We start from the raw sequence: 27,069 nt of genomic DNA on the forward strand, positions 1-27,069 counted from the left end.
ACGTAGAGCGAAACTGCTACCGTCCAGAGGCTTTATCTTCAACACCCCGAGGCCAGGGCCCGAACCTCGGGGGGAACACCGGGAGTAGATCCAGACCCGGAGAAATGGTGGCCCCAATATGTCGGACAATGCCCGATGATTAGAGTCCTGATCAACGGGACAGAGACGCTGGCCATGATAGACACAGGGTCGCAGATTTCTACAATCCAACTGACCACCCTCCAAAAGCACTGGGGAAGAGAAACCCTACTTGCACCGCCCCCGTCGTGGCTACAATTGATTGCAAGCAACGGCTTGGGGATCTCGTGTACCGGATATTGGGAGGCCGACTTGAAGATCGGACAGACCTGTCTGCCCAAACAAGGGTACCTAGTAACCACGAGTGGAGAAGGGAAAGTGGCCCCCATTATATTAGGTATGAATATCCTCCAGCAATGCCCTGAAGAGTTAGTGACCATCCTACGGGGCGAGTTGACCAAAACTATACCACCAGCCACCTCTATCCTCCAGAAGACGATCAGAGTACTGCAAGGGCATCAAAGATTTGTCCGAAGGACTGGAGAAATCGGAAGGGTCCGACTGACAGAAAGTAGGCCCATCAAGCTTGCACCCAACTCAGAAACGATCTTGTGGGGGAAGACCCGATGTGGACCCAGAGGGTGCGAGTATGAAGCTCTGGTGGAGAACTGCGTGATTCCGGCACGACAGGAACTAGTGGTAGCCAGCACCCTGGTGAAAGTACAGAACGGAAGGGTTCCGGTGCGCGTATTGAACCCCCACAACCGCACCGTTAAATTGTATCGGAACCAACCATTGGCCACCTTGTGGTGGACCACTTTCCAAGACGTCATGCAACCCGCCGTAGTCGCAGAACAACTGGTGGCACGGGAGAGACAAGGGACGACGCCAGAGACCTGGTGGGCAGAAGTTCAGGTGGGAGACGCCACCACCAGTGACCAACACCGGGAGGGAGTGCTAGAGGTGGTGAGAGAAAACGCCGTCGCGTTCAGCAAAGACCCGGCCGAAATAGGGATAGTGGAAGGAATCCGACACCCTATACCTACGGGAGATGCCCGCCCTATCCGCGAGAGACACCGACCCATAGCCCCGGCACTGTACCAACCAGTAAAACAAATGTTGGAGGATATGATGAAGAGTGATGTCATCCGGGAGAGTCACAGCCCCTGGGCCGCGCCGATCGTGCTAGTAAAGAAGAAAGATGGGCAATTGCGTTTCTGTGTGGACTACCGGAAACTGAATAGTATCACTCACCGGGACGCTTACCCACTCCCGCGTATAGAAGAATCGCTCACAGCCCTCAGATCGGCCAAGTTCTTCTCTACATTGGACCTAACCAGCGGGTACTGGCAAGTCCAGATGGCCGAAGCGGATAAAGAAAAGACGGCCTTCATCACACCGATGGGGTTGTATGAGTTCAATAGAATGCCCTTTGGACTCTGCAACGCCCCAGCCACGTTCCAGCGGGTGATGGAGCACTGTTTGGGCCACAGAAATTTCGAAACAGTGCTCCTTTACCTAGATGACATCATCATTTTCTCCGACAGTTATGAGGCCCACCTGGTACATCTCCGTGAAGTGTTCCAGCAACTAGCCAGACACGGGCTGAAACTCAAACCCAGCAAATGCTTCCTCCTCAAGCCAGAAGTCCAGTATCTGGGTCATGTCGTCAACTCTGAAGGCGTCTCCCCCGACCCCGAAAAGATCAAGGCGGTCGCGGACTGGCCCGCACCCAGGACTGTGAAGGACATCCGACAGTTTTTGGGTTTCGTGGGATATTACAGGCGGTTTGTGAAGGACTTCGCGAAGATCGCTACCCCGCTAACTGAGACTCTCCGAGGGATACCCAAGGACGACTACCACAAGAAAACAGCGGTAGAGTGGACTAAGTCCCGCCAAGACGCATTTGAACAACTAAAAGAGACGCTGACTAAGGCACCCCTCCTCGCTTACCCCGACTACAGTCTACCATTCCGATTATACACGGACGCCAGTAAACAGGGACTAGGGGCGGTATTGGCCCAGACGCAGCACGGACAAGAGAGGGTCATCGCCTATGCCAGCCGAAGCTTGAGGAAAACAGAACGGAACGACGCCAACTACAGTGCGTTCAAGTTGGAGTTCCTGGCGCTGGTATGGGCGGTGACCGAAAAATTCCGGGACTACTTAGCCGCAACCCCATTCGTGGCAGTCACTGATTGTAATCCCCTCGCACACCAAGCGACCGCCCGCTTGGGCGCCTTAGAACAACGCTGGGCCTCTCGGCTGGCCAACTACCAGTATCGAGTAGAGTATCGGAGTGGGCGCTGTAACACTAACGCGGATGCCCTCTCACGATTACCCCTACCCCCGGAAGAAGAAATAGAGGATGATAGGGAACACGTCGAGCTCCCGACCTTCAATAGGTCGACCCAGAACCCTCCAACCCCAGAGGTAAATGCAGTTTCCGCCAGCAGAGGGGAAGAGGCTGCCGATCAAGAATGGAGAGAGTGGCAACAGCAGTGCCCGCACCTCCAGCGGATCCAGACCCTTCTGACCACCAACGCAAGTCCCGGAAGGGACGAGCGAGAAACGGCCCCAGCAGAATTCACCCAACTGTGGAGGCAACGCGAAAAACTGGAAGTGATTCGGGGTTTGCTGTACCGCCGGTGGATCGATCCAAAGTCGCATTGTGTACGGTACCAACTAGTTATCCCCCGACTGGCCACCAGAATCGTGTTACAGGCGTACCACGACCAATCAGGGCACTTTGGCGTCCAGAAAACCGAAGCAAATCTGAGGCAACGGTTCTACTGGCATAACCTCCGACAGGACGTGGAAGAGTGGTGTAGAGCCTGCGTAAATTGTGCAGTGAGGAAACCAGCCACAGAGCAAGAGAGGGCACCCCTTACCCCTATCCGCAGCAGCCGGCCGTTGGAACTAGTGGAATTGGATCACGTGAAGCTGGAGCCCAGCCAGTCCGGGTTCAACTACGCCCTTACTATCGTAGATCACTACACGAAGTTTGCAGTGGTGCTCCCAGTCCGGGACCTCACCGCCAGAACCACGGCCGAAGTGTTTTGGCGAGCCTTCGTCAGACCATATGGGTTCCCCCAACAGATTCTAACAGACCAGGGACCGTCCTTCGAATCCGCCCTCTTCCGAGAGTTGTGTGACCTATACGGGTGCAGGAAGATCCACACGACCCCGTATCACCCCCAAACTAATGGTTTGTGCGAACGAACGAACCAGACGTTCATCAACCTACTGAGGGCCGTATCGGTGGAGAAGCGGTCCGAATGGCCCACGCTATTGGCAGAGTTGGCGTTTATCTACAACAACACAACCCACAGCTCCACCGGATACTCTCCGTACTTCCTGCTATTCGGACGCCCAGGGAAGCTACCAGCAGATCTCAGCCTGAACATCCCGGACACCCCGGGTCACCCAGAACTGCACGCTCCCTGGGTGCAGGAACACCAGTCGAGACTAGCAGACGCCAGGGCCTTGGTCGACCAGAGATCGGAGCAAACTAGGGATCGCCAGAAGATCAACTACGACAGGAACGCACACGCCGAACTCATACCCGTTGGCACTCTAGTGTTCAAGAAGAATAATCGTCCAAAAAGTAAACTTGATGCTAAGTGGGAAACAGACCCCTATGTGGTGATGAGAGAGCCGCAGGATACGACAGCAGTCTACCTCATTGCCAAGTGTGATGGGACCCACTCTCAGTGGATCCACCGCAACCAGATCAAGACTCACCCGAGCCAGATCCCAGTTGTCGTTCAGCCTAGCAGCGAAGGCAGCCCAGAGAATGAAGATCCCGTCGCAAGGTGGGCCCGAGATCCGTTGGCGTTGATGCTAAGTGTTGGATGGTCCACGCCACCACCTCCGAACCTACCGCCTCAGAACAGCCTGAGAGTCGAAGCACCTGTGCCTGAACCCGCCGAGATAGCACCTCCGGAGGTTGGAGTAAGACGCTCGGTCAGGAGCACGCGAGGCGTGCCACCCCTACGTTACCGCCAGTAGTGCCGTTAGTAAAAAGGTGTATTGGTTAAAAATGTATATATTGCCGTGAAGTTGTCATTGTGTGAGTTAAGTGTATACCCCTTTCCGAGGGACAATGGGCGACTGGGCTCGACCGCCAGCCGCCGGGGACATCTTTATTTGTCCACAGACATTTATATCCGACCCAGTTGATGCCCGAGGACTGGCATCATTTAAGCCGGGAAATGTGTGGCATCCCAGTTAGAACTGAACCCCGGGAGCGAGGGGTTAATAAAATAGGGCGCCAAAAGAACTGTGCCCCGGGCTGACTGACAGCCTGAGGGGACCAATAGGAGCTGCCGGATGTAGGATGGGAGAGAGTGCGGCGCGGAGGACGGAGCAGGAGAGTCAGCGTGGGAAGGAGAAAGAGACAGCGTGGCAAGGGGAAGGAGACGGCGTGTAGCAAGTGGAGAAGGACGCGGGGACCCGACAGCGTGAGAAGAGAGGCAGCGGCAACTGAAGACCAGCAGGTGACGGAGCCGGCGCACAGCGGGAGAGTGACAGCGGGGATCCGGAGGTCAGCAGTAACAAGTGGCGGGACCGGAGAGAGCGCCTGAGTGCGGCAACGCTGCAACAGCAGCGCCCACACTAGTGTGCCCTCCGCCGCTGAAGAGACAGCCGCCAGCAGCAGAATCGGGATGGGCAGGAGCCTGCAACTGACTGCCGTATATCAGGTACTTTGCTCTGTGCCCCGCCAGCCCAGCCAGCAGTTAGCAGGCCCCCCACTGTGCCTGGCCAGCCAGTCAAACCCGCAGATCACCCCTGTGCCTCCATATTACTGAGCACCCCTGTGCCTCCATATAACTGAGCACCCCTGTGCCTCCATATAACTGAGCACCCCTGTGCCTCCATATTACTGAGCACCCCTGTGCCTCCATATAACTGAGCACCCCTGTGCCTCCATATAACTGAGCACCCCTGTGCCTCCATATGACTGATTCCCCCTGTGCCTCCATATGACTGATTCCCCCTGTGCCTCCATATGACTGATTCCCCCTGTGCCTGAGACATTGGATAGCACCTGACCCCGTTCAGGTCAGAGCCCCCTCCTAGTTTTCCGACCAGCGTGGGACCCTCCTGTTCTTAAAGGGACTACTAAAGGATCCTCGTCCCTTTTTTCTATTGCGGTGTGGAATTGTTCCCCCTGCAACGTGGAGTACAAACAGCATTTACTGTAGGAAAGGCTCGCAACAGCACCATCTTGTGGACAAAATAAGGAAGGTCCGGATGTTCATCCAAATGTTGGTTAGAAGGGTGTAAAGTGTTCTGTTATCGTATTTGATATATTGTGTTAGGTGATTAGAGTCACCAAGTAGTGACGGCGTTGCCAAGTGAGAGAGTTATTTCCTCCAGGGTGCCACTTGACGGCCGGGGGGATCAGTTCTCTCACTTCCCAGCGACGTGGTAAAGGGTCGTGAAAGGTTAAGTTATATATATTGTCCAGTTGTATAGTCAGCCACGTGGCTAGGCAGTATCCCTAGGTATTCTGTTATATCAGTAACTATTTTGCCATTGTGTATGTAATGTCCCCATTGGATAATTACTGTTTAATTACACTGTCCCGTTAATAAAACACAAGCAGTTGAAACTCTTTAGCGTCTTGCTCTACTTCCTGCGGAGGTGTGATCTTTCCCAACCGGGGCGGTGAAGAACCTGCGGGCGGAAGAGTTATCCAGGAACGAGAAAGGTAATCTCCAAGCAAGCCCCCAGAGTGCGGCCGCTCACACCAGCACCGGGCCCAACCAGCCAGCAGGGTAATGCCACAGCCGGGGGGAGACTTTTTATACAAGTCCCCCCGGCCAAAGCATTCAGCCCTCTGACCGGTCAGCATGGGCAGGGGTCCTGGGGGAGTGGGGACCCCGCCAAAGAAGGGGTCCCCCCCCCTCCAGAACTTACCAGCCCATGCTGAAGCCCGGGGCTGTCCTCGATGCCCCTGGGCTGTGGGCATCGAGCTGATGATTGGTGTAAAAAATAGATAAAATCCTATTGTGTATTGCTGTGGAACTATGAGTCCCAGCAAGCCTGCACCACATGCAGGGACTTGGAGAACCACAAGTCCCAGCATGTGGGGCAATAAAGGGCCAGCTGGGACTAGTAGTCCCACAGTAGTGCAAATAGTTAAAAAAGTACACAAACACACTGACAGTACAACTTTAATACACACCAAGCCCATTCATCCATACTCACCTATGTTGACACGAAGCTTCGGTCCCCTTGTCCAGTAGAATCCAGAGGGGAGGCTGTGGAGAGAAATCATTCTCACCACAGATGTCTTCAGCGCTTCCCCGGGAGCCCTGCAGCATTTTTCCCACGATCACCGTCCTCCGGACTTAGGGCGGGCCTAAGTCCCGGTCGGGGGGCGGAGCCCCAGATGTCAACAGAACACCGGACCGTGGGAAGAATGCTGCTGGGCACCCGGAGAAGTGCTGAAGACGTCTGTGGTGAGTATGATTTCTCTTCACAGCCTCCCCTCTGGATTCTACTGGACAAGGGGACCGAAGCTTCGTGTCAACATAGGTGAGTATGGATGAATGGGCTTGGTGTGTATTAAAGTTGTACTGTCAGTGTGTTTGTGTACTTTTTTAACTATTTGTACTACTGTGGGACTACTAGTCCCAGCGGGCCCTTTATTGCCCCACATGCTGGGACTTGTGGTTCTCCAAGTCCCTGCATGTGGTGCAGGCTTGCTGGGACTCATAGTTCCACAGCAATACACAATAGGATTTTATCTATTTTTTACACCAATCATCAGCCCCGGGCTTCAGCATGGGCTGGTAAGTTCTGGAGGGGGGGACCCCTTCTTTGGGGGGTCCCCACTCCCCCAGGACCCCTGCCCATGCTGACCGGTCAGAGGGCTGAATGCTTTGGCCGGGGGGACTTGTATAAAAAGTCTCCCCCCGGCTGTGGCATTACCCTGCTGGCTGGTTGGGCCCGGTGCTGGTTCTTGAAATACGGGGGACCCCCAGTCATTTTGTCCCCCGTATTTTGGGAACCAGGACTGGCTCTTGAGCCTGGTGCTGGTTTAATAAAATCCAGGGAACCCCAACTTGATTGTTCCTTTGATTTTATGATACCAGGACCGGCTCTTTGAGCCCGGGGCTGGTTATGCTCAGGAGGGGGGACCCCACACCGTTTTTTTTTTCTTGTTTTTTTTACCCAAAATCGCATATATGAAAATGCGCACATTTTCATGACTGAAAATGCGCACATTTTCATGACTGAAAATCGCCCAAAATCGTGGCAAATCGCATTTTTTGCCGCAAATTCGCATCTCATTACATATGCGATTTCGCGGCAAAAAACGCGATTTTTTAAAGGTGCGATTTCTGGCGAGTTTGGAACTCGTCCAAAAATCGCACCCTATTACATTTCGCCCTATATGTCTGTTTTGTCCACTATGCTTATCCGGATCACCATTATTACATTCTGATCCCAAAGTATTTTGTAAAAAAAATCATGCAAATGGTTTTGGGCGCCTTAGAAACTATTTTGATGTTGGGCCTTTTGGGCTAGGTTGGTTGGGATGAGGACCCCAGTAGTATGACTCCGCCCTTGTATTCAGCGGCGTTTGCGGTGTCTGGTAAGCAACGTGGACTCCACTGGGTGTTCTTCTATTTAAGGTAATTAATGCTTTATGTTCACTGTATCCTGAAACTGAAACGGTGATGTAAAAAAAAAATGTCATTACAGTAGTCGCTGTATTCCTGATGCACATTTATTCCTGACCCCACACATGCTACCCCCACCTTCTTACTCACAGTCCGTCACCCCACACTCCTTTTTGTCTCTACTCATCCTGTCAAACCACACATGCTACCCCCACCTTCTTGCTCACAACCTGTCACCACACGATCCTTGTCCCCACTTATCCTGTTACCCCACACCAATTAGTGCCTAAACCGACTGGGAGATTACGGCTCACAGGGGTGCAGTGTCGTAGCACAGTGAGGGTATCTGGGGAGGTATGGGGGCCCCAGAGATATAAGTGTATGGGGCCCCAAGATTTCTATTGCCGGCCCTGCATACAATGATTACTCAGTGAAAGTATAGAGAAGAGAAAAAGATTTGTATGGATGTGGTTGCACCAAAAGGAGAAAATGATTACAATAAAATGTAACTTTTATTATTTATATTAAAACTGCAAAAAATAAAAAAAAAACACATAAATGAGACAAACAAAGTGAAATTAGAGTGTGTTTAAAAAAAGCATGTGCAGGAAAAGCATGTGTTCAATAATGCCCTATCATTTATAATTCACAGTCTACCTCTGAATATATGTACAGTATTTATACATTGGTAGTCATGGTGATGGGGTGTCAATTGTTTGTATTATGTGCTTGTGCCTTGCGGCAGGCGCATGATGGCATCACCAGGGGGCGCCAACTTCCGAAAGCGGCATGCAGCCATGAAGCACCTTTGTACCTGGATATATGTATTTAAGGTATGTTGTTATATTTGTTTTTAGCAAACAATGATGACAAAGCCGCAGAGTCATTGAAACATTCCATAATAAAATACTGTTTGTTTTTTGAGCTTGGAGTGTTTCACCATTGTATTCATAATTTGTGTGGGTACCCAGCAAGGATCCAGCAAAGCATTGTGCCAGACATCTGGTTTCATATATATATATATATATATATATATATATATATATATATATATATATATATATATATATATATATATATATATATATATATATATATATATATATATATAGCAGGGGGACGCTGGCACTCAGCTCTGTGACAGAGGTAATGGCCCTGTACCCTCAGTAACACACCCCATCAGCAGCATGGTGGGGCTTAATAGACAGACCGGTAACACTGCGGCACTTGGGACTTGGTAAATAAATACACCAGTAGCCAATAGGTTGGTTGACGTCTCAGCCTCCGGCGAGGCTTTTATCAAAACAGCTTACATAACAATAAGGTGTACACTCAACTCTTAAATAGTGCTTGATCCCCTTGTTCATGCCGTAGCAGTGGGGCACTTCCAGGCGCCAGTATCGGGCACTTGTCAATGACGTCACTGCTTAGCCACAAGGTTGCTTAGGCAACCAGTGTAACAATGATGATGCGTGTTGGGGCGTGGGGATTGTACTGGATCAGTAAATCCTGTGTCTGAAACGGGTGTCTAAATGTGAAAACAGGTCTTAATTAATCCTGTATAAAGTGTGCGCATATTATGGCTCCCGCTGATACTGAAAACAAGTGATACAACCAAAATAACAACATCATCGTAACGTCAAAAAGCATGAAAAAATAACGTGACAGCGGGGCATTATATGTGAAATTAATACATGTAAAACTATATATAATTTACTCAAAATTTAAAAAATGTGGAAGGTGTTATAAAGAAAAAATTATGTAGAAATTTTCTTAGGATGTTTCACCTGCTACTGTAGCATACGCTTATTTCTATATGGTGTTTATACACAGTTGTATTCAGTATATCTGGTTATTGAACCTCTAAGACAATTTTAATGTGGAATATGGTTTATAATCCTGATTCTTTAAATGATATAAACAAACCACTTGGATATCACTAAGAGCAACTGGACCTGGAAATGTGTGTACCTGTAGTTGTTAAACTGCATCTGACCTTCGTGAGAGTCAGAACTTCATTGCTTAATGACCAAAGTGGCATGCAGTTAACCTACTATTCCACCACAATGTTATAATAAAAACTCACTATACAGCATCTGTAGTAAAGGGCCTACTTTGTACTCAGAGGAAGCAGTGTAAGCCTAACTGCTCACTGAGACCCCTGGGAGTATCAAGCTTAAATATCCAACGGGTCTCCAACTGTAGCAGTTTCCTCCCTCTGTCATCCCCCCCCCCCCCCCGATGGAAGGGGGCACTTGATCGATGATCATGTATTTTATGGCTGCCAGAGAATGCTTGGCTTGCACGAAATGACGAGCCAGGGGTTGATCGCTTGATCCTTTTTTATGTGCCGCACGGATGGCGGACCGGTGTCCCGCCATCCGTTCCTTAAACTGTCGTTCGGTTTTCCCGACGTAGGTTAATGAACATGGACAGAAGATGATGTAGCCATGTGACATGTAGCAGTGACATCATTGACAAGCGTCCGATACTGGCGCCAGGACGTGCCCCACTGCTACTTCATGAACACGGTGATCAAGCACTATTTAAGAGGTGAGTGTACACCTTATTGTTATGTAAGCTGTTTTGATAAAAGCCTTGCCGGAGGCTGGAACGTCAACCAACCTATTGGCTACTGGTGTATTTATTTACCGAGTGCCGTGGTGTTATCTCTCTCTCTCTCTCTATATATATATATATATATATATATATATATATCCACTCCAAAAAATTATGGCACTCGGGAGGCAACAAGTTTCAACACATAAACAGCGTGTATTAAGGTTAAGCTTTCGGGGTTTGACCCCCTTCCTCAGAACACATACTACAGGAAGGGGGTCAAACCCCGAAAGCTTAACCTTAATACATGCTGTTTATGTGTTGAAACTTGTTGACTCCCGAGTGCCATCATTTTTTGGAGTGGATGTATGGATTCTATTTGGGCACCGGGGCCAGTTGATATTATCGTTTGAGTGCCGGCAGGATTGGACTATTATATATATATATTTATATATATATATATGTAGGCAAATTTAAGAAATGGCACTCCTGAAAATGGTGAAACAGTGGGACCAGGCTTTAATCCATGGTAGTCTATGTTTCAGGGCTTGACCGCCCCGTCTTCAGGACAAAAACAATATATATATACTAGCTGGAGTACCTGGTGTTGCCCGGGATTTGCTTGTCATCACTGACATATCATGCATGTCCTGATCTAGTCTGTGCTGCTGCTGCACCCCTAGGGGTGCTAGGGGTGTGTTACCCCCCACAGTATTTGTTCATAGATTGTAATTGATATGTGTACCAACTTTGTTGTAAATTGCTCCAGCCACTCCAGAGTTATGCTTTCTGCTGGAATAATATGTGCTGCTGCCTCACCCCTAGGGGTGATATGGGTGTCTTACCCCCAAAGTGTTTGTTCACAGATTGTAATTGATATGCCTACCAAGTTTGGTGTACATTGCTACAGTCACCCCAGAGTTATGCCTTCTGCTGAAATAATCTGTGCTGCTGCCTCAACTCTAGGGGGGCTAGGAGTGTCTTACCCCAACAGTGTTTGTTCCCAGATAGGAAGTCATATGCGTACTAAGGCCCTTATTCAGATCTGTGCGGCCGGAGCCGCACACGGTGCTCCGGCCGCACAAACCAATCCCCGCCCACGATACGGATCGCCACGGCCGTCCGTACACGGACGGCTGGCGATCCGCAAGAAAATGGTGGGGCGTACGCCTCCACCATGGTGGGAGCTGCCCCCTGCATTCGATGGTCGGCGACCATCGAAGGCAGGGCCGCACGCCCCACCAGGTCCCGCAAGCTGAGACCACACGGACAATCGTCCGTGTGATAGCTTGTATGGGGGCTGAGAGCTGACATCCGGCGACGTCAGCTTCCCGCCCCCATCACTGGCGTCATACACTCATTAGCATGCATACGCCCCGCGTTTGCATGGGAACGCCCATGAAACGCGGGGCGTATGCATAGGGAAATGAGGGTATGAAGCCCCTCACGCCCCTATACGCCCCCTTTGCGGCGGACGAACTACGTCTGCGGCGAATTGGGCTGCACATGCGCAGATTGACCTCTGCGCATGTGCAGACTGAAAACATCGGCGGTACGGCCGCACGCGGGCCGTACCGCACGATTCAGAATAAGGGCCTAAGTTTGTTGTAAATTTCTCCGGTCACTATTGAGTTATGCTGTCTGCTGAAATACTCTGTGCTGCTGCCTCAGCCCAAGGGGTGCTATGGGTGTCACCCCCACATTATTTGTTCACAGACTGTAAGTCACATGTGTACCAAGTTTGGTATAAATTTCTCCAGCCATTCTGGAGTTATGCTGTCTCCAGATTTACTCTGTGCTGCTGTTCACCCCTTGGGGTGCTAGGGGTGTGTTACCCCCACAGTGTTTGTTCACAGATTGTACAGTAAGTAATATGTGTAACAAGTTTGGTGTAAATTGTTGCAGTCTTTCTGGAGTTATGCTGGAACATACATATGAGCGTACAGCAAAAATTGTGTTTTTTAATTAGTAAAAAATTAGCCGGAATTAATTTTGATTTGGAATTATTTTAGTTGCTTCGGCCGTGTTTTAATATACTCATATGTAAAATGTCACAATCTTTCCTTGTAAACTGTGCATTTGTATAGAAAAACAGGACAGAATTTTTTTTACTTTCATATGTTAGACTATACAGATGGAGCAGCTCTCATCGGAGCTGCTCCTGGCGATAGAATCGCCATCCGACATCTGCCGTTATCCGCTGCCAGCCAACGGAAGGGGGTGCACAAGATGCCACCATACTGCACTGTGCTAATGGCACCCCCAGGGTACTGGCCCATGCTGACCATTCAGGGGTTAATGCTTTGGCTGGGAACCTTATATAAAAAGTTTCCACCGGCTCTGGCATTAACCTGCTTACTGTTTGGGCCCGATGCTGGTTTTCAAAATACAGGGGACTCCTACTCTGTTTGTCCCCCATATTTTGGGAACCAGGACAGGCCCATGAGCTTGGTAGAATCAGATCGGATAGAACTACATGGCCACATAAAGCTGTGTTCTATCAATGGTGTAGCCATTCGTAACAGCCGAATACGGCTGACCAAGCAATATATACATACGACCATTGCAAATCAGCTGGCCACTCGGACCCGGCCGTGCATTTATACCCATCCGATCTTAGTAAATTTACCTCCTGGAATTTCCCTGAAACTACTTTTATCCCACCTTATTAAAATTTTCAAGAGTGCTTATTTTCTCAGCATGATGGAATAAATGTATGCAAAATATGTTATTCAAATAGGAGTGTGCTCAACTCTGTATCAGCCCCGTGTGTAATAATATACATCATAGTGATCTACTTGTAATTTCTCTTCTGTGGGAGAAGCCTGAGGAGGAGATGCTTCACATCACTTTGGGGATGGGGCTGTCTTATCCTCAGGACATGTCCCCAAAATGGGGAAATGCCAAGGGCAGAGGGTGGGATTAAATTATGTAATTCTTTTCTTTAGCCCTGCACCCTTTACAATGTGTTGTTTGGATTTTTCTGCATTTATCTTCATCCTGTTGGTTCATAAGGAAGCGGGCAGGATGCAGCAGGATTCAGGATGATCCCCTTCCCTTCCGAGCTGTAAAGGGATATCCCTAAAATCAGGACCTTTTTGCAGCTTCCAGGAGGGTTGACATATATACACAATAAAAGAATGACATTATCTATTTAACATAGCATCGGACCATTTCTACAAACAAACCAAAAAAAATCTTACCTTGCTAATCTCTCATGCTGTGAAAGAAAGATAAAACAGATTAGTTTGGGTGAAATGCATCATATTATACATTCTAAGTATATACTGTGTGCTCCTAGTAATAAGAAACACAAGAACATTAAAAGTTCCTGTAAGGAAGGTCTGTGTAATAATAATAATACTGTAAGCATACGTGCCTACTTTTGAATACTAGTTTCATGGAGATTATAGTTGGTAGTAGAATTTTGCACAGCGCCCCATTGAGGGGGCATGTCACGCTCCACCCAAAGGGTGTATCTAGTTCCATATATGGAGAGATTGTGAACGTGGCACATAGAAGCGTGGGTGTGCACTGCTGCATCTGAGAGGACTCTTTTAAAATGACTTATATACAAATGTAGGTGAGACCCAAAGCAGTTAGTAAGAGCTACTATACTTGATAAAGTGCTGGGAAATGGTGCTGATGATTCAATGTAAATGTATCTGTCTCTTATTCCTTTTCCCCCAAAAAATGTAACAGTGTAATGTGGGCTAGGTAAAATGAGGTAGATTGCTAGACTAATGAGGGAGAGAGGGAGATTGCTGTTATTTAAGGGAGTCTCCTGCAGAATGCAGAAGGGTAGGCAACTATGACTGTAAGTGAAAGACTGGGGAATCTGGAACTGCATATGTGCATAATGTCAGTTTCCAGAATCAGAGCTGCCGTTGGATGAAGTCTGCTGGAGAGGGATCAGCAGATGGCTTCATAAGGTTAAAGAAGTTTGCACCATCTTTTGAGAGTTTGGTACATACCAGTCTAAATGGCAATTTGCACCCTTTTACATTTGTGATTTTTGGTAAACATGCAAATTCGCCCATTTTTTTACTCAAAAATCCTACTAAATGTCACCCCTAGAGTGCATAATGGACCTAATTCAGCTTCAACTGGAAAAAGTGTGAAAAAATCACTGTTAGATGATTTTGGCATTCCAGCACATGTGCAGCTGCCACAGAGCACATGCCCGAAGGTAGTTTGCAACAGTCGTGTGACATCCGCAAAATGGTGGCCCTGCATCTGCCTTCTTAGCCAGGCTGCGCAGGCAGGGGCAGAGCCTGCCCTAGCCTAAATGACGCCCTAGGCAAGATTTTGGCTGGTGCCCCTAGCACCGCCACTAGTTCCGCCTCTGACCCTGCTCCCCTTTCCCAGCACCATCAACCCTCATAGCAGTCATCATTTTGGTGCTCCTACCCGCAATATTTTAAATAGAAACAGTGCACACATTCGGTGCGCAGCCCAAACAGGGGTGTGTTCTTGCTGGGAAGGGGCATGGACACACAATAGTACCCCCAATTCAAATTAGGCCACACAGTAGTGCAACTTTATTCACATTAAATCATGCAATGGGGTCCCTTATTCAAGTTACATCACAGAGTAGTACACTTTACCTTATATACATTACTCCTCCTAAATCCTGAGAAAATATTGTATTTTAAGCACCACCATGGCCACACTGCAACCCAGCACAAAGCAGTGTGTGCTGGGCAGAGGAGAAGAGCTGCAGCTGCTGCTGTCACTTAAGGGGAAGGGGCCCGGGGCCCCCACTGGATCCTTTCATCAGACTTTGGTCTGGGTAATTTGTACCCCCTACCCCTTTCTCTCGGCACCCCTGATAATACCACACAGATAATGCCCTGATAATGCCCCTTACACATGACAAACATTATTAATGTCCTTATAAACATAATGCCCCTTAAACATTATGTCAACCTTTATTAATGCCCTTCATACACATAATGACACACATAATGCCTGTTTCACATATGCCGAACACTATTGCACAACCAACCCACCCACAGACAGTACTCGCACATCCACTAACACTGTGACCTTTGCCTCTGCTTGGATACAGATATTTACATCTTGTCTCAATAGGCCATGCAGCTCCTGGCCAGTTCTGCTAACGTTGGGTGCCTTTTTTGCTGAAAATTCATCTTATTTGCATTGTTATGTGACCAGGACACACAAGGAGCTTTAATCTGATGATTAAAATGATATGCGGCATGCCTATATTCTGTGTACGACTGTGGCTGTACCTGCATACGGAATGCTATGTTACAGTGATTCCCAAGAATACACTATTTCATATGCAGATACAGCCTCACTCACACACAGAATATAGGCATGCTGGTGCCCCTAGGCATTCCAAACACCCAAGGCAATTGCCTTGTTTGCCTATGCCTAGGGCCGACTCTGATATGCTACCCTAGATATGCGATAGCATAATTTTTCAGCCACTGCTGGCTGCAGCCAGCACCTGATCAGAAAGTGGAGCAGCCTGGAAATCTTCCGGACTGGCCAGAGCCTGCTCAGCCCAATACCACTTAAGTTGTTATCAAAGCATAGATTAACCCAAATTTACTCCTTTTATATATATATATATATATATATATGTAATATTATATATTAAGTATCTGCACTTTTCTCTTCCTCCCACTCTGCTTCCTCTCCTCTTGACCCTATACCCTCACAAATGATAAATCTCTGAGTCCTGTGCTCATACCAATCTTAACTAAAATCTGTAACCTCTCTTTCTCTACTGGTATCTTTCCTTCATTGTTCAAACACGCAGTTTTTACTCCGTTTCTGAAAAAAACTGAATTCTGACCCAAGCTCTCTCAAACTACCATCCCTTCTCTCAACTCCCATGCACCTCCAAACTACTTGAAAGAATTGCCTACTCTCGCCTCTTTCTTAGCTCACAGAACTTATTGGACCCGCTTCAGTCAGACTTTCGTTCCCAACACTCCACAGAGACAGCACTGACTAAAGTTGTGAGTTACCTGGTCACTGTTAAGTCTAAAGGCCACTATTCACTACTAATTCTTCTAGATCTCTCTGTTGCTTTTGACACTGTTGACCACACACTTCTCATACAAACACTACAATCCCTAGGTCTTAAAGGCACAGTCCTCTCTTGGTTCTCATTCTACCTATCTAACCGCTCTTTTAGTGTTCGTTTCTCTGATTCTACCTTCTCTTCGCTACTTCTTTCAGTTGAAGTACCTCAGGGTTCAGTTTTAGGGCCTCTGATTTTCTCAATCTATACCTCATCTCTTGGCAAACTAATCAGCTCTTTTGGATTTCAGTATCATCTGTATAGGGATGATACTCAGCTCTACCTATCTTCCCTGGACCTGTCACCATATGTACTGGGCCGTGTCTGTGAATGCCTTTCTACTGTTTCATCCTGGATGTCATCTTGCCACCTCAAACTTAATATTTAATAAACAGAATGAATTATATTTCTGCCAATAAATAGTAGTTACCAACCTCCATTTCTGTTGAGAATATGACAATCACTCCAACCTCTCAAGCTCCCTGCCTAGGTGTTATCCTTGACTCTGAACTTTCCTTTGTACCCTACATTCAATCTGCCTCAAAATCATGCCACATGCACCTAAAAACATATTCAAAATTCTCCCTTACCTTACACAAGACACTGCAAAAACTCTACTCCATGCTCTCATCATCTCACATATTGATTATTGCAATAGTTTCCTTATTGGCCTTCCCCAATACAGACTCTCACCACTACAGTCCATCATGAATGCAGCTGCGAAGCTAATCTTCCTAGCCAGACGGTCATCTTCTGCAAAGCTACTCTGTCAGTCACTTCATTGGTTGGGATGCGGTCAATTTGCCGGCGGTCGGGATCCCGGCGTTCAGAATCCCGACACTGGAATCCCGACCGCCGAAATCCCGAAACTTTCTCCCTCCGTGGGTGTCCACGACACCCATAGAGGGAGAATAAAATAGCGTGCCGAACGTAGCGAGGCACCGGGCCCGCTGCGTGGCGAGCGCAGCGAGCCCGCAAGGGGGGGCGATCCACGTCCCCCCCATGTCGGGATTTCGGCGGTCGGGATTCCAGTGTCGGGATTCCGACCGCCGGGATTTCGACCGCCGGCATTACGTATCAGATCCCATTGGTTACCTGTTTTCTTCCATATCTAATACAAAATCCTTTTACTTACGCACAAAGCCATAAACCAAACTACACCAACATACATCTCTTCTCTTATCTCAAAATATCTTCCAACCTGACCTCTATGCTTCTCACAAGATCTGCGTCTATCATCCAAACTCATTACTCACTCCAATTCCCGATTGCAGGACTTTTTTTCGGGCTGCACCCACTCTGTGGAATGCCCTCCCAAGCACAATAAGACTCTCCTCCAGTCTCCAAATTTATAAGCGTTCCCTGAAAACTCACCTCTTCAGGCAAGCTTATCAAATTCCAGAACCAGCCACTTAACCTTCATATACCATTCCTATCTAATCACATCCCCACTATACAGTCCACACATATCTCTTTTCTTCACATTTTCCATCCTCCTGACCCATGGCCAAACTGCTGGTTCACCGTATCTTACAGCACACCAGGAAGCTTTGCATTCTGGTGGACTTTATGCAATAAAGAATATCAATGCTTGTGTATCAATGCCTATTTCCCTATAGATGGTAAGCTTGCGAGCAGGGCCCTCATACCTTTGAATGTTTGTAAATACCCAGGTTTTTGTATCACTGTCTCCTATTGTAAAGCGCAACTGGATATGCTGCACTATATAAAAAACTGTTAATAAATAATAAATAAATAAATGTATTGAAAAAGTATTACTTGTGTTACATATGAATAAATATATTGTATCACCCCACTGGCCCTTTCTCCCCTAACACACTAGAAACTCAGCCAAGACTACTGCTGACTGCCCTCCCCACAGGCTACTCACATTTGTGCAGTATGCAGGGTTTTAATTACAAGTCAATGTATTTACTAAGTCTATTGTTTTTATGGTACTTGTTTCCTAGAACTATACTATATAAGGAGGGACAGAACTCATTTGGGAGCTTGCTCATTGAGTGGGAAGCGTGCAGACCAAAGTGAAGTTTGATTACTTAAGTGACTTGTGAATTGGAAACTGAAGCAGGTGAGTTAGAATACTGAAAAAGGTGAGTTTGATCACAGTCTAAATTTTCATATTCTATTTTATTGTAATATATTCATCTTCTTTCTATCTTATTGTAACCTGTTGCTCAATTTTGACATTTAATTCATTTTATCTATATTTTTTCCAACATTGTATTTCATTTTACTCATTCACTATTATTTTCTCTTATCTTTGCCACACATTTATTGCACTCTGTTTCCCTCTTCAAGCCTGCTCACATTTTTCTCACTTCTGACGTTCACTGTTCCCTTCATCCTCTCACTTGTTGTTGTTTCATACTTAATTGGATTACTCAATCAACCTGATTTTACCCACTTGTCTCCTCTCTGACAGTAGTTCCTTGCCTGTTACCTTCTCTCTCACTCTGTTTTCTACCACATCCTCGCAAATCTACTACAGACGCTGTCTGTCCTCCCAAATCCCTCTGTCTGCTTTCACTAACCTACCCTCTCACCTCTGGTCCTCATGGCTGTTAATCTCTCAACTTCACTTTCTCCAACCGCTCCTCCCCCCTTCCATCCCATACCTATCCTGACCACTCGCCCCCGCACCCCCACCCTCCCAACGCCCCCCCCCCCCTTGCTTATGCAATCCCAAAAACCTTATCCACATAAATACACAACCCACCCACCCTCTTTCCTGTGCACTATGGAATGCTAGATCCATCTGCAACAAACTCCCTGCCATCCATGACCTATTCATCTCTAGAGCATTCCACCTCCTTGCTATCACCGAGACCTGGCTCTCCACCTTTGATTCTGTCTCTCCAGCTGCTCTCTCCCATGGTGGCCTCTCTTTCTCTCACACTCCCCCAGGCCTGACAGTCACCAAGGTGGCGGCGTGGGTTTTCTCCTCTCAGCCTCGTGCACCCACAGTGTCATTCACCCTGAACCCTCTCTCCTTTTCTCCTCCTTTGAGTCTCACTCTATCCATCTATACTACCCCTAACCACCTCCGTTTCGCTGCAATCTACCGCCCCCCCCCCCCCCCCTGGCCCTATCTCCCAATTTCTTGACAACTTCGCAGCCTGGCTTCCACACTTCCTCTCCTCTGACCTGCCATCTGTCATTCTTGGTGACTTTAACATCCCCTTGGACAACCCCGCTGATCCTGGCACCTCCAAACTCCTCTCTCTCTGCTCCTCTCTTGGCCTATCTCAGTGGACTACCTCTCCCACCCACATCCAAGGACACTCCCTCGATCTCGTCTTCTCTCGCTCTTGTTCCCTTACTGACTACACTATCTCGACTTTTCCTCTTTCTGACCATCACCTCATCTCCTTCTCCCTCACTGCTTCCCCCTCTCCCACCCCCCCTCCCAAGCGCATTGTCTCACGGCATAACGTCAACACACTTGATCTTGCTGCCTTCTCAAACACGCTGTGTCCTCTTCTCGCCCCAATCACCCCCATGTCCTGCCCGAACCTCGCCGCCTCCCTCTATAATGACACCCTATCTTCGGCATTGGACTCTGCCTGCCCTCCCTCCTCTATCCCCCTTCGATGCTCCAACCCCCAACCGTGGCACTCGCCTATCACCCGATTCCTTAAAAAGTGCTCTCGCACTGCTGAGCGCTTCTGGAAGAAATCACGCTCCCTTGCGGATTATCTCTATTTCAAATTCATTCTTTCCTCCTTCAGCTCTGCCCTTGCTCTGGCCAAGGAATCCTACTTTAAGTCCCTCATCCTTTCCCAATCATCCAATCCCCGCAGGCTCTTCGCCACCTTCAACTCCTTGCTCTCCCCCCCTCCTCCAGCTCTTCCATCCTCCATTGTAGCCGCTGATTTTGCTACCTACTTTTTAACCAAAATCTCCTCTCTCAGGACTGCCATCACTGCTGCCATGACCTCACCCTCTCCCTCCTCCCCTCCTACATCTCCACTCCCCTCCTTCCAACCCTGTCCTCATTTTACCCCACCACTGCTGCTGAAGTCCACTCTATCCTTCAATCCGCTTCTCCCTCCACCTGCCCGCTCGATCCTATCCCCTCCAATATTATCCGTCGTCTCAGTCCGTCAGTCTGCTCTCACCTGGCTCACCTCTTTAATCTTTCCCTATCTTTTGGGATCTTCCCTTCCTCCTTCAAACACGCTCTTGTCTCCCCAATTCTCAAAAAAACAAATCTGGACCCCAACTCTCCATCCAACTACAGGCCCATCTCCCTCCTCCCTTTTGCCTCCAAGCTCCTAGAACGTCTGACCTATAATCGTCTCCTAAGCCACCTTACTGCTAACTCCATTCTAGACCCCCTCCAATTCGGGTTACGCCCTTTACATTCGACTGAAACTGCCCTGACCAAAGTCACTAACGATCTATTATCGGCTAACTCCAAAGGCCTCTTCTCTATCCTCATCCAGCTTGATCTGTCGGCTGCCTTTGACACTGTTAACCACCCTCTCCTGCTCAACACCCTCCGCTCCTTTGGCATCACTGGCACGATCTCCTGGTTCACCTCATACCTCTCCGATCGCTCCTTCTCCGTCTCCACTCCGAGCTCCTCCTCTCCTACTACCCCGCAGCCAGTCGGTGTTCCCCAAGGGTCAGTCCTTGGCCCTCTCCTCTTCTCCCTCTACACCACCTCTCTGGGCACCCTCATCAGCTCCTATGGTTTTCATTACCACCTTTATGCTGATGATACCCTAATCTATCTCTTCTCCCCTGACCTATCCCCATCGGTATGCGTCCTCTGACCTTTTCATACCCCCACTATCCACGTCGGCGTGGAGTTGAGAATAGAAAGTGTGGCGAGTGCAGCGAGCCACCGAGCCCGAAGCGTGGCGAGCGCAGCGCGCCCCGCGAGGGGACATGGATACCTTCACAGGTATCCGTGTCCCCTCGCGGGCTTCACAGGTATCCGCATCCCCTCGCCACGCTTCGCCTAGTAAGTAATCACTGTAAAAAGTTTGTTTAGTAAATCATCACACTCTTCTTAAACAGCTGATTCCTCTCATTGTATACTGTCAAATTTGTAATAGGCAGTCCTTCAGTGTTATTATAAGGGTTAGTAGTTTTAGTATTAGTGATACTGTGAGTTTTATTGCATATATTTGTAATCCCACGATGAAATGACTGAGTATGATGAAGAGGGTTACACTACCAATAAAATGTAAATAAGGGCTGGACCTCAGGGCGCTAAACTATTTTTTCATACTTAATAGTATTATACTATAGTGTACTATAATACTATAGTATCCACTATAGTCCACTCTGGACTTTCTAGTTTATGCTGTTTTTTTTTTTTTGGGGGGGGGGGGGGGGGTGCCACACCCTGCACCTAGATATAGTGCTAGGGACCCCAATATACAGAGAAGCCTTGACAATGGCAAATTTGTGCAAATATATCTAACCAATATCTCCGAATTTAATTATGTAGTGTTCTAGACTGCGCTATATAAGTAACTGTAAATAAATAAATACAAAATAAATAAATTAATTAATGTGATAATAAATAAATAAATAAAGGAAATATAGTATTATTTAAAAAAGGAATGAAAATAGACCAGCCATCTTCAAATCCGCTTCTGCAAGCCTCCCAATGAGTCAAGGCTCTCAGCCGGTTCTACAAAAAAACACCAGTTATTTAAATGTGAGAGATGGAGCATACTCCACTCACATAAGTCGAGGGAAAAACCCCTGCATAAAGTTATCTTTAGGTTCTCCTAATATGTGTCTGAAGACCCTCACCAAAGTGCCAAGAGCAATGCGTACCCAAAGCTCTCCGAAAGATTCAGCTGTTGGAAATTGTTCATAAAACTTCTTTCTCCACTGACGCATTTGTGGAACTCACATCTGCCAGATCAGCCCTCAACAAATTACTATTAGATAAAGTAAAACTATCCTATAATAAGTACTATCGTTGAGGAAATAAACCAGGTAAAATGCTAGCCAGAGTGCTCCATACCCAAAGGGCTCTTTCTTCCATTTCATCCATTAAAAATGCTCAAGGACAAATGGTCCATGAAACAGATTCCATTGCATCGACTTTCTGCTCATACTATTCCTCTCTATGTAATTTACCCTCGTCAGTGGCTTTTGCAGATTCTGCAAGAAAAACAGCGCCATATAGAGTCCTACCTTATGAAAATTGATCTCGAAAGGCCTTTCACTGAATTGGAACTGGAAGAGGCGATCAAAATGACCCCCTCTGGCAAGAGCCCATGCCCCAATGGTTTTATCATCTCCTACTATAAAACTTTCAAGGAAAAATTAATTCCCCTACTTCTACAGGCCTGTAATGCAGTCTCAAATACTTTTCCTTTCTCCCCTCAATCTTTAGAGGCTCACATTGCAGTCCTTCCGAAGGGTGATAAGGATCCCTTTCTATGCCCTAGTTACCACCCCATTTCCCTCAATATTGATGTGAAGCTTTATACGAAACTACTAGCAAACAGACTGAAACACCATCTACCTTCCATCATCCTCAGTGATCAGGTGGGATTTGTACCAGACCGTGAAACCAAAGATAATACAATATAATCTATAATCACCCTTGTACACCATCTGTCTTCCTCTGATACCCCGGCAATTCTCTTATCAACAGATGCAGAGAAGGCATTTGATAGAATCAACTGTGGTTTCAAGAAAGGGGTGTTAAGCCACTTGAGACTAGGTCCAATATGTTTACAATGCATCTAAGCCTTATATGCTTCAACATCTGCCAGAGTTAGGATTAATGGCTCTCTATCAGGGTCATTTAACATTACTAATGGGATAAGGGGCAAGGGTGCCCGCTGTCTCCCTTAATTTTGATTTTATGTATTAAAGCCTTGGCCAGGGCAATTAGGCTAAATACAAACATTAGTAGGATTTCTCTATCTGGCATTGAATACAAACTTGCGTTATTTGCAGACAACCTTCTTGCCACCATTACTAATCCTATGGTTTGCCTTCCCAATCTGTTGGAAGAGTTTAGAACCTTTAGTGACCTCTAAAATAAACTTTTCTAAGTCAGTGGCTTTGAGCATCTCTGCCCCACCTGCCATTGTTCCCCTTCATCTGTCATAATTTCCTCCTCAAATATTTAGTGGTTATTCTCACAAACGACCCCACAGTGGGCCCAACCCTGGCATGCTGCATAATTGTTCGGAAATCTCCCTCGCCCTCATCCCCTTATATGGCTTTCCTATATGACAAACACTTTCCTCCAGGATTTGAGACCAACTATTTTGGTTGTGGTATAGCCTAGTTCTCTTTCACATAGGGCATCTGGTGAGCGGAACATGGACTACAAGATCCTCACCAAGGTACTGGCCAACCTGAAGGCTGTCATTGGGCAGATCATTCATCCAGACCAAACCTGCGTCATTCCTGGCCCTCCTCTGAGACACAGTCCATTACGTGAAAGACCGTAATGTGTGCACGGCCCTGATCAGACTTGATCAGGAAAGGGCCTTTGACCATGTCTCCCATGAGCTGATGGGCAAGGTACTGCATACATTTGGTCTTGGTGAGCTATTCTGTTCTTATGTTAACCTGATGTACCTTGACATTTACAGCTCGGTGTTGTTGAACGGCTGGAAGACTGACCCCTTCTCAGTTATGTCAGAGGTCAGACAAGGCTGCCCTCTTTCACCTCTTCTTTTTGTTTGTGTTATAGAGCTCTTCCCTGTATCCATCAGACAAGATCCAGAGATCAGAGGGATCACCGCACCGGGTACAGACCACTTAGAGGCCAAGTGTTCGCTGTACAAGGATGATGTCACTGTGTTCTGCACAGACCAGAGATCGGTGACGGCCCTCATCCAGACCTGTGAAGAATTCAGCCGTGCTTCAGGAGAGCAAGGGTCAAACTTGGGAAGTCAGAGGCTATGCTCTTGGGAAAGTGGCACCTGTCGTCCTCTGCACCATTTCCATTCACCGTAAAGCCAGACCTCATCAAAATCCTGCGTGTCTGGTTTGGGGGAGATGGAGCGGCCCTGAAGTGCTGGGATGAAAGATTGGCAATGATGCGTCAAAAACTTGGACTGTGGAGTCTCAGAGACCTTAACATCAAAGGGAAAACACTTGTGCTGCGGAATGAGATTCTTCCCGTTCTTCAGTACACTGCCCAGGCCTGGCCACCCCTGGTCACAATCTGTAAGGCCATCATACAAGCCGTTTTCCACTTCATCTGGGGCTCCAAAATGGACAGAGTAAAGCGGATTGGGTATTTGTTTCCTAGCACGGCACCCACGATATTCAGTCGTATGGCATCTTATGCATTGTATCGCATCGCATGCCATATACCCGCATGCGATGCAATGCGATTTTAAATTGTATAAGCACCGTAATGGGTTTTTTCAATTTTAAATGGCCCCCCTATAAGATTTTTAATTGTATAAGCACCCTAATGGGTGCTTACAATGTTAAATGCACCCCCACGCCACCGCAGCTATCAAGGTACGCATACTCCAACCTTTTCATACCCCCACTATCCACGTCAGTGTGGAGTTGACTTTATATAGTGTGGAGAGCGCAGCGTGGTGAGCGCAGCGTGCCCCGCGAGGGGACGCGTATTACTTTACATGTATTCCGCGTCCCCTCGTGGGGCTCGCTGCACTCGCCATGCTTCGGGCTCGGTGGCTCGCTGCGCTCCCCACACTATCTAAAATCAACTCCTCGCTGACGTGGATGGTGGGGGTATGAAAAGGTTGGAGGACGCGTACCGCCGCCCATCGCGGGTTCGCTGCGCTCGCCACGCTTTGGGTTGGCGTTGATAGTGGGGGTGCTTTTAACATTGTAAGCACCCATTACGGTGCTTATGCAATTTTAAATCGTATACCATTGTATATGGCATACAATGCGATGGTATACGATTTAAAATTGTATAACATCGGCTGCCATCGCGTAACATCGCATCGCATCCCATTGTAAGGCTTATGGTATGCGATGCGATGGGTGCCGTGCTAGGAAACAAGTACCGCGGATTGTTATGTACAAAGATCCCCTCAAAGGCGGCAAAGGCATTCCAGACATTACAACTATGCTGAGAGCCTTCTTTGCATGTAACTGTATCCGCAGAACTCTCATTGACAATTGTACCGGTTCTGCAGGGAACTCCATGTCCCACTTCTTCCTCCTACCAATGTGGAGTACACTTAAATGGGACAAGTGGGGCAGCTCCATCCCTTACAACTGGAGTACTCCATGGTTCTCCCTGGACGTGTCCAAGTTTGTGAGGGAACACCAACTGGAGGGATTGAAACCCAACTTGTGGAAGCAAAAAACTGTCCACAAGCTCATCAGAGCCAAAGACATCATGGAACCAATTTCTGGGTTCCCGTCAGCAACTGTCAAGTTTGTCTGGGACTATGTGGCCTCCAAAAGGCTCACAAATAGACATAAGGACATGTCATGGATGGCCATTCAGGGGGGCTTGCCTCACCGGTCATTCATGCACTCCCGAAACTTGTGTAGGTATAGACATTGTCCTGGTGCTTCGTGCATGAGGAAACCTCTATGCACCTTTTCTGGGATTGCACCAACGCACAGTTGTTGTTGGATGCCCTAGAAACAGAATTTAAAGACTCTGTGCCCAGGAACTGTCTTTCGTACCTTTAGGTACTGTATGGACTATTTCTAGGCACCCACATGTATGGGGTGACCCAGGAAGCCTGGCGCCTTATAAACTGTGTTAAGGACGCTTTGTAGTTTGCCAGAAATCGTCTCACACTGCGGAGGGAGAGAATGTCCGTTCAGGACTGCCGCAGGCTGGTTCACAGCCTGTTCAGAGACTATTGCATTCGGGATAGCCCTGAGGAAGAAGAGGACTAAACTCCCTTCTTCTGGTCCTCTCCCCTTGTTTGAACTGTTTTATAAAACTTTGGGACCGTGGCCGCTTCCCCCTCACTTCACAATGACTGTTGTTTTGTTGATGTCTTTCTATTTATTGCCCTCCCTTATATGTGTCTGGTCAATAAAGCTTCGGGCATGTGATTCCCCCTCCATCACCCCCCTACCCTCCACACCCATAGTCTTGTATGCTGTTTTGTAATGTTACCGTTCGAATGCATAGTTCATAGTATAGCCTATAGTGTAATTTTAATCTGTATGTTGTATTATGTACTATACTGTTTGCATGTGTATTGGGGTTTGGCTGTGCTGCGACACGGTACATATGTTTCAATGTTATCATCTGTTTTTTGCTTTCTTTATGTACAATAAAGATTTGCTGGTACTTGTGTAGTTTCAGCGGGGCTTCGCTCGCCCACGCTGCGGGCTCGGTAGCTCGCTACGCTCGCCACGCTATTTAAAATCAACTCCATGCCAACATGGATAGTGGGGGTATGAACTATCCATGTTGGCATGGAGTTAAGTTACTTTTTTTAACATAGTTCGTGGCGAGCGTAGAACCCGGAAGTAGCACGGCGCCATGCTGGCGCCGTGAAACTACACAAGTTCTGATTTGCTTTTTCAATTAAAAAAAATAGCCTAGTTCTCTTTCGCATAAGGCAGCTGGTGAGCGGAACAGGAGTTATCTCTTTTGAGAATTTGGAACTTTTTGCGCTACTTGCAAGCCCGCCATTTCAAGTTGTCCCTTGGCACCACTACTAAACTGTCCTCCACTCTAACTCTTTTTGAACTCCTTTACGTGGCTACAGACCCCCCATCTCGTCTTATCTCCAAGATCTATAACCTTCTGTTGGAGGAAAATAATCAGCATATCCCCTGCTACACCAAAAAAATGGAATAAGGACCTGAAGTTGGATC

At 47.6% G+C, this 27,069-nt stretch overlaps 1 protein-coding gene across 4 annotated transcripts in view; it reads right to left on the reverse strand.

Moving 5' to 3' along the window:
* LOC146060197 (protein phosphatase 1 regulatory subunit 12B-like) overlaps positions 1–27,069 on the reverse strand; it is a 168,560-nt gene that overhangs the window by 88,566 nt on the left and 52,925 nt on the right. For all 4 annotated transcript variants that reach the window (XM_083173167.1, XM_083173168.1, XM_083173166.1 and 1 more), the window contains exon 2: positions 13,418–13,434. In XM_083173167.1, coding sequence (XP_083029293.1) covers positions 13,418–13,434 — 17 coding nt within the window. The remainder of the gene's footprint in view (positions 1–13,417; positions 13,435–27,069) is intronic.

Source organism: Crinia signifera, chromosome 2, assembly GCF_055691185.1.
Source record: "Crinia signifera chromosome 2, ASM5569118v1, whole genome shotgun sequence".
In the NCBI taxonomy this organism is placed as follows: domain Eukaryota; kingdom Metazoa; phylum Chordata; class Amphibia; order Anura; family Myobatrachidae; genus Crinia; species Crinia signifera.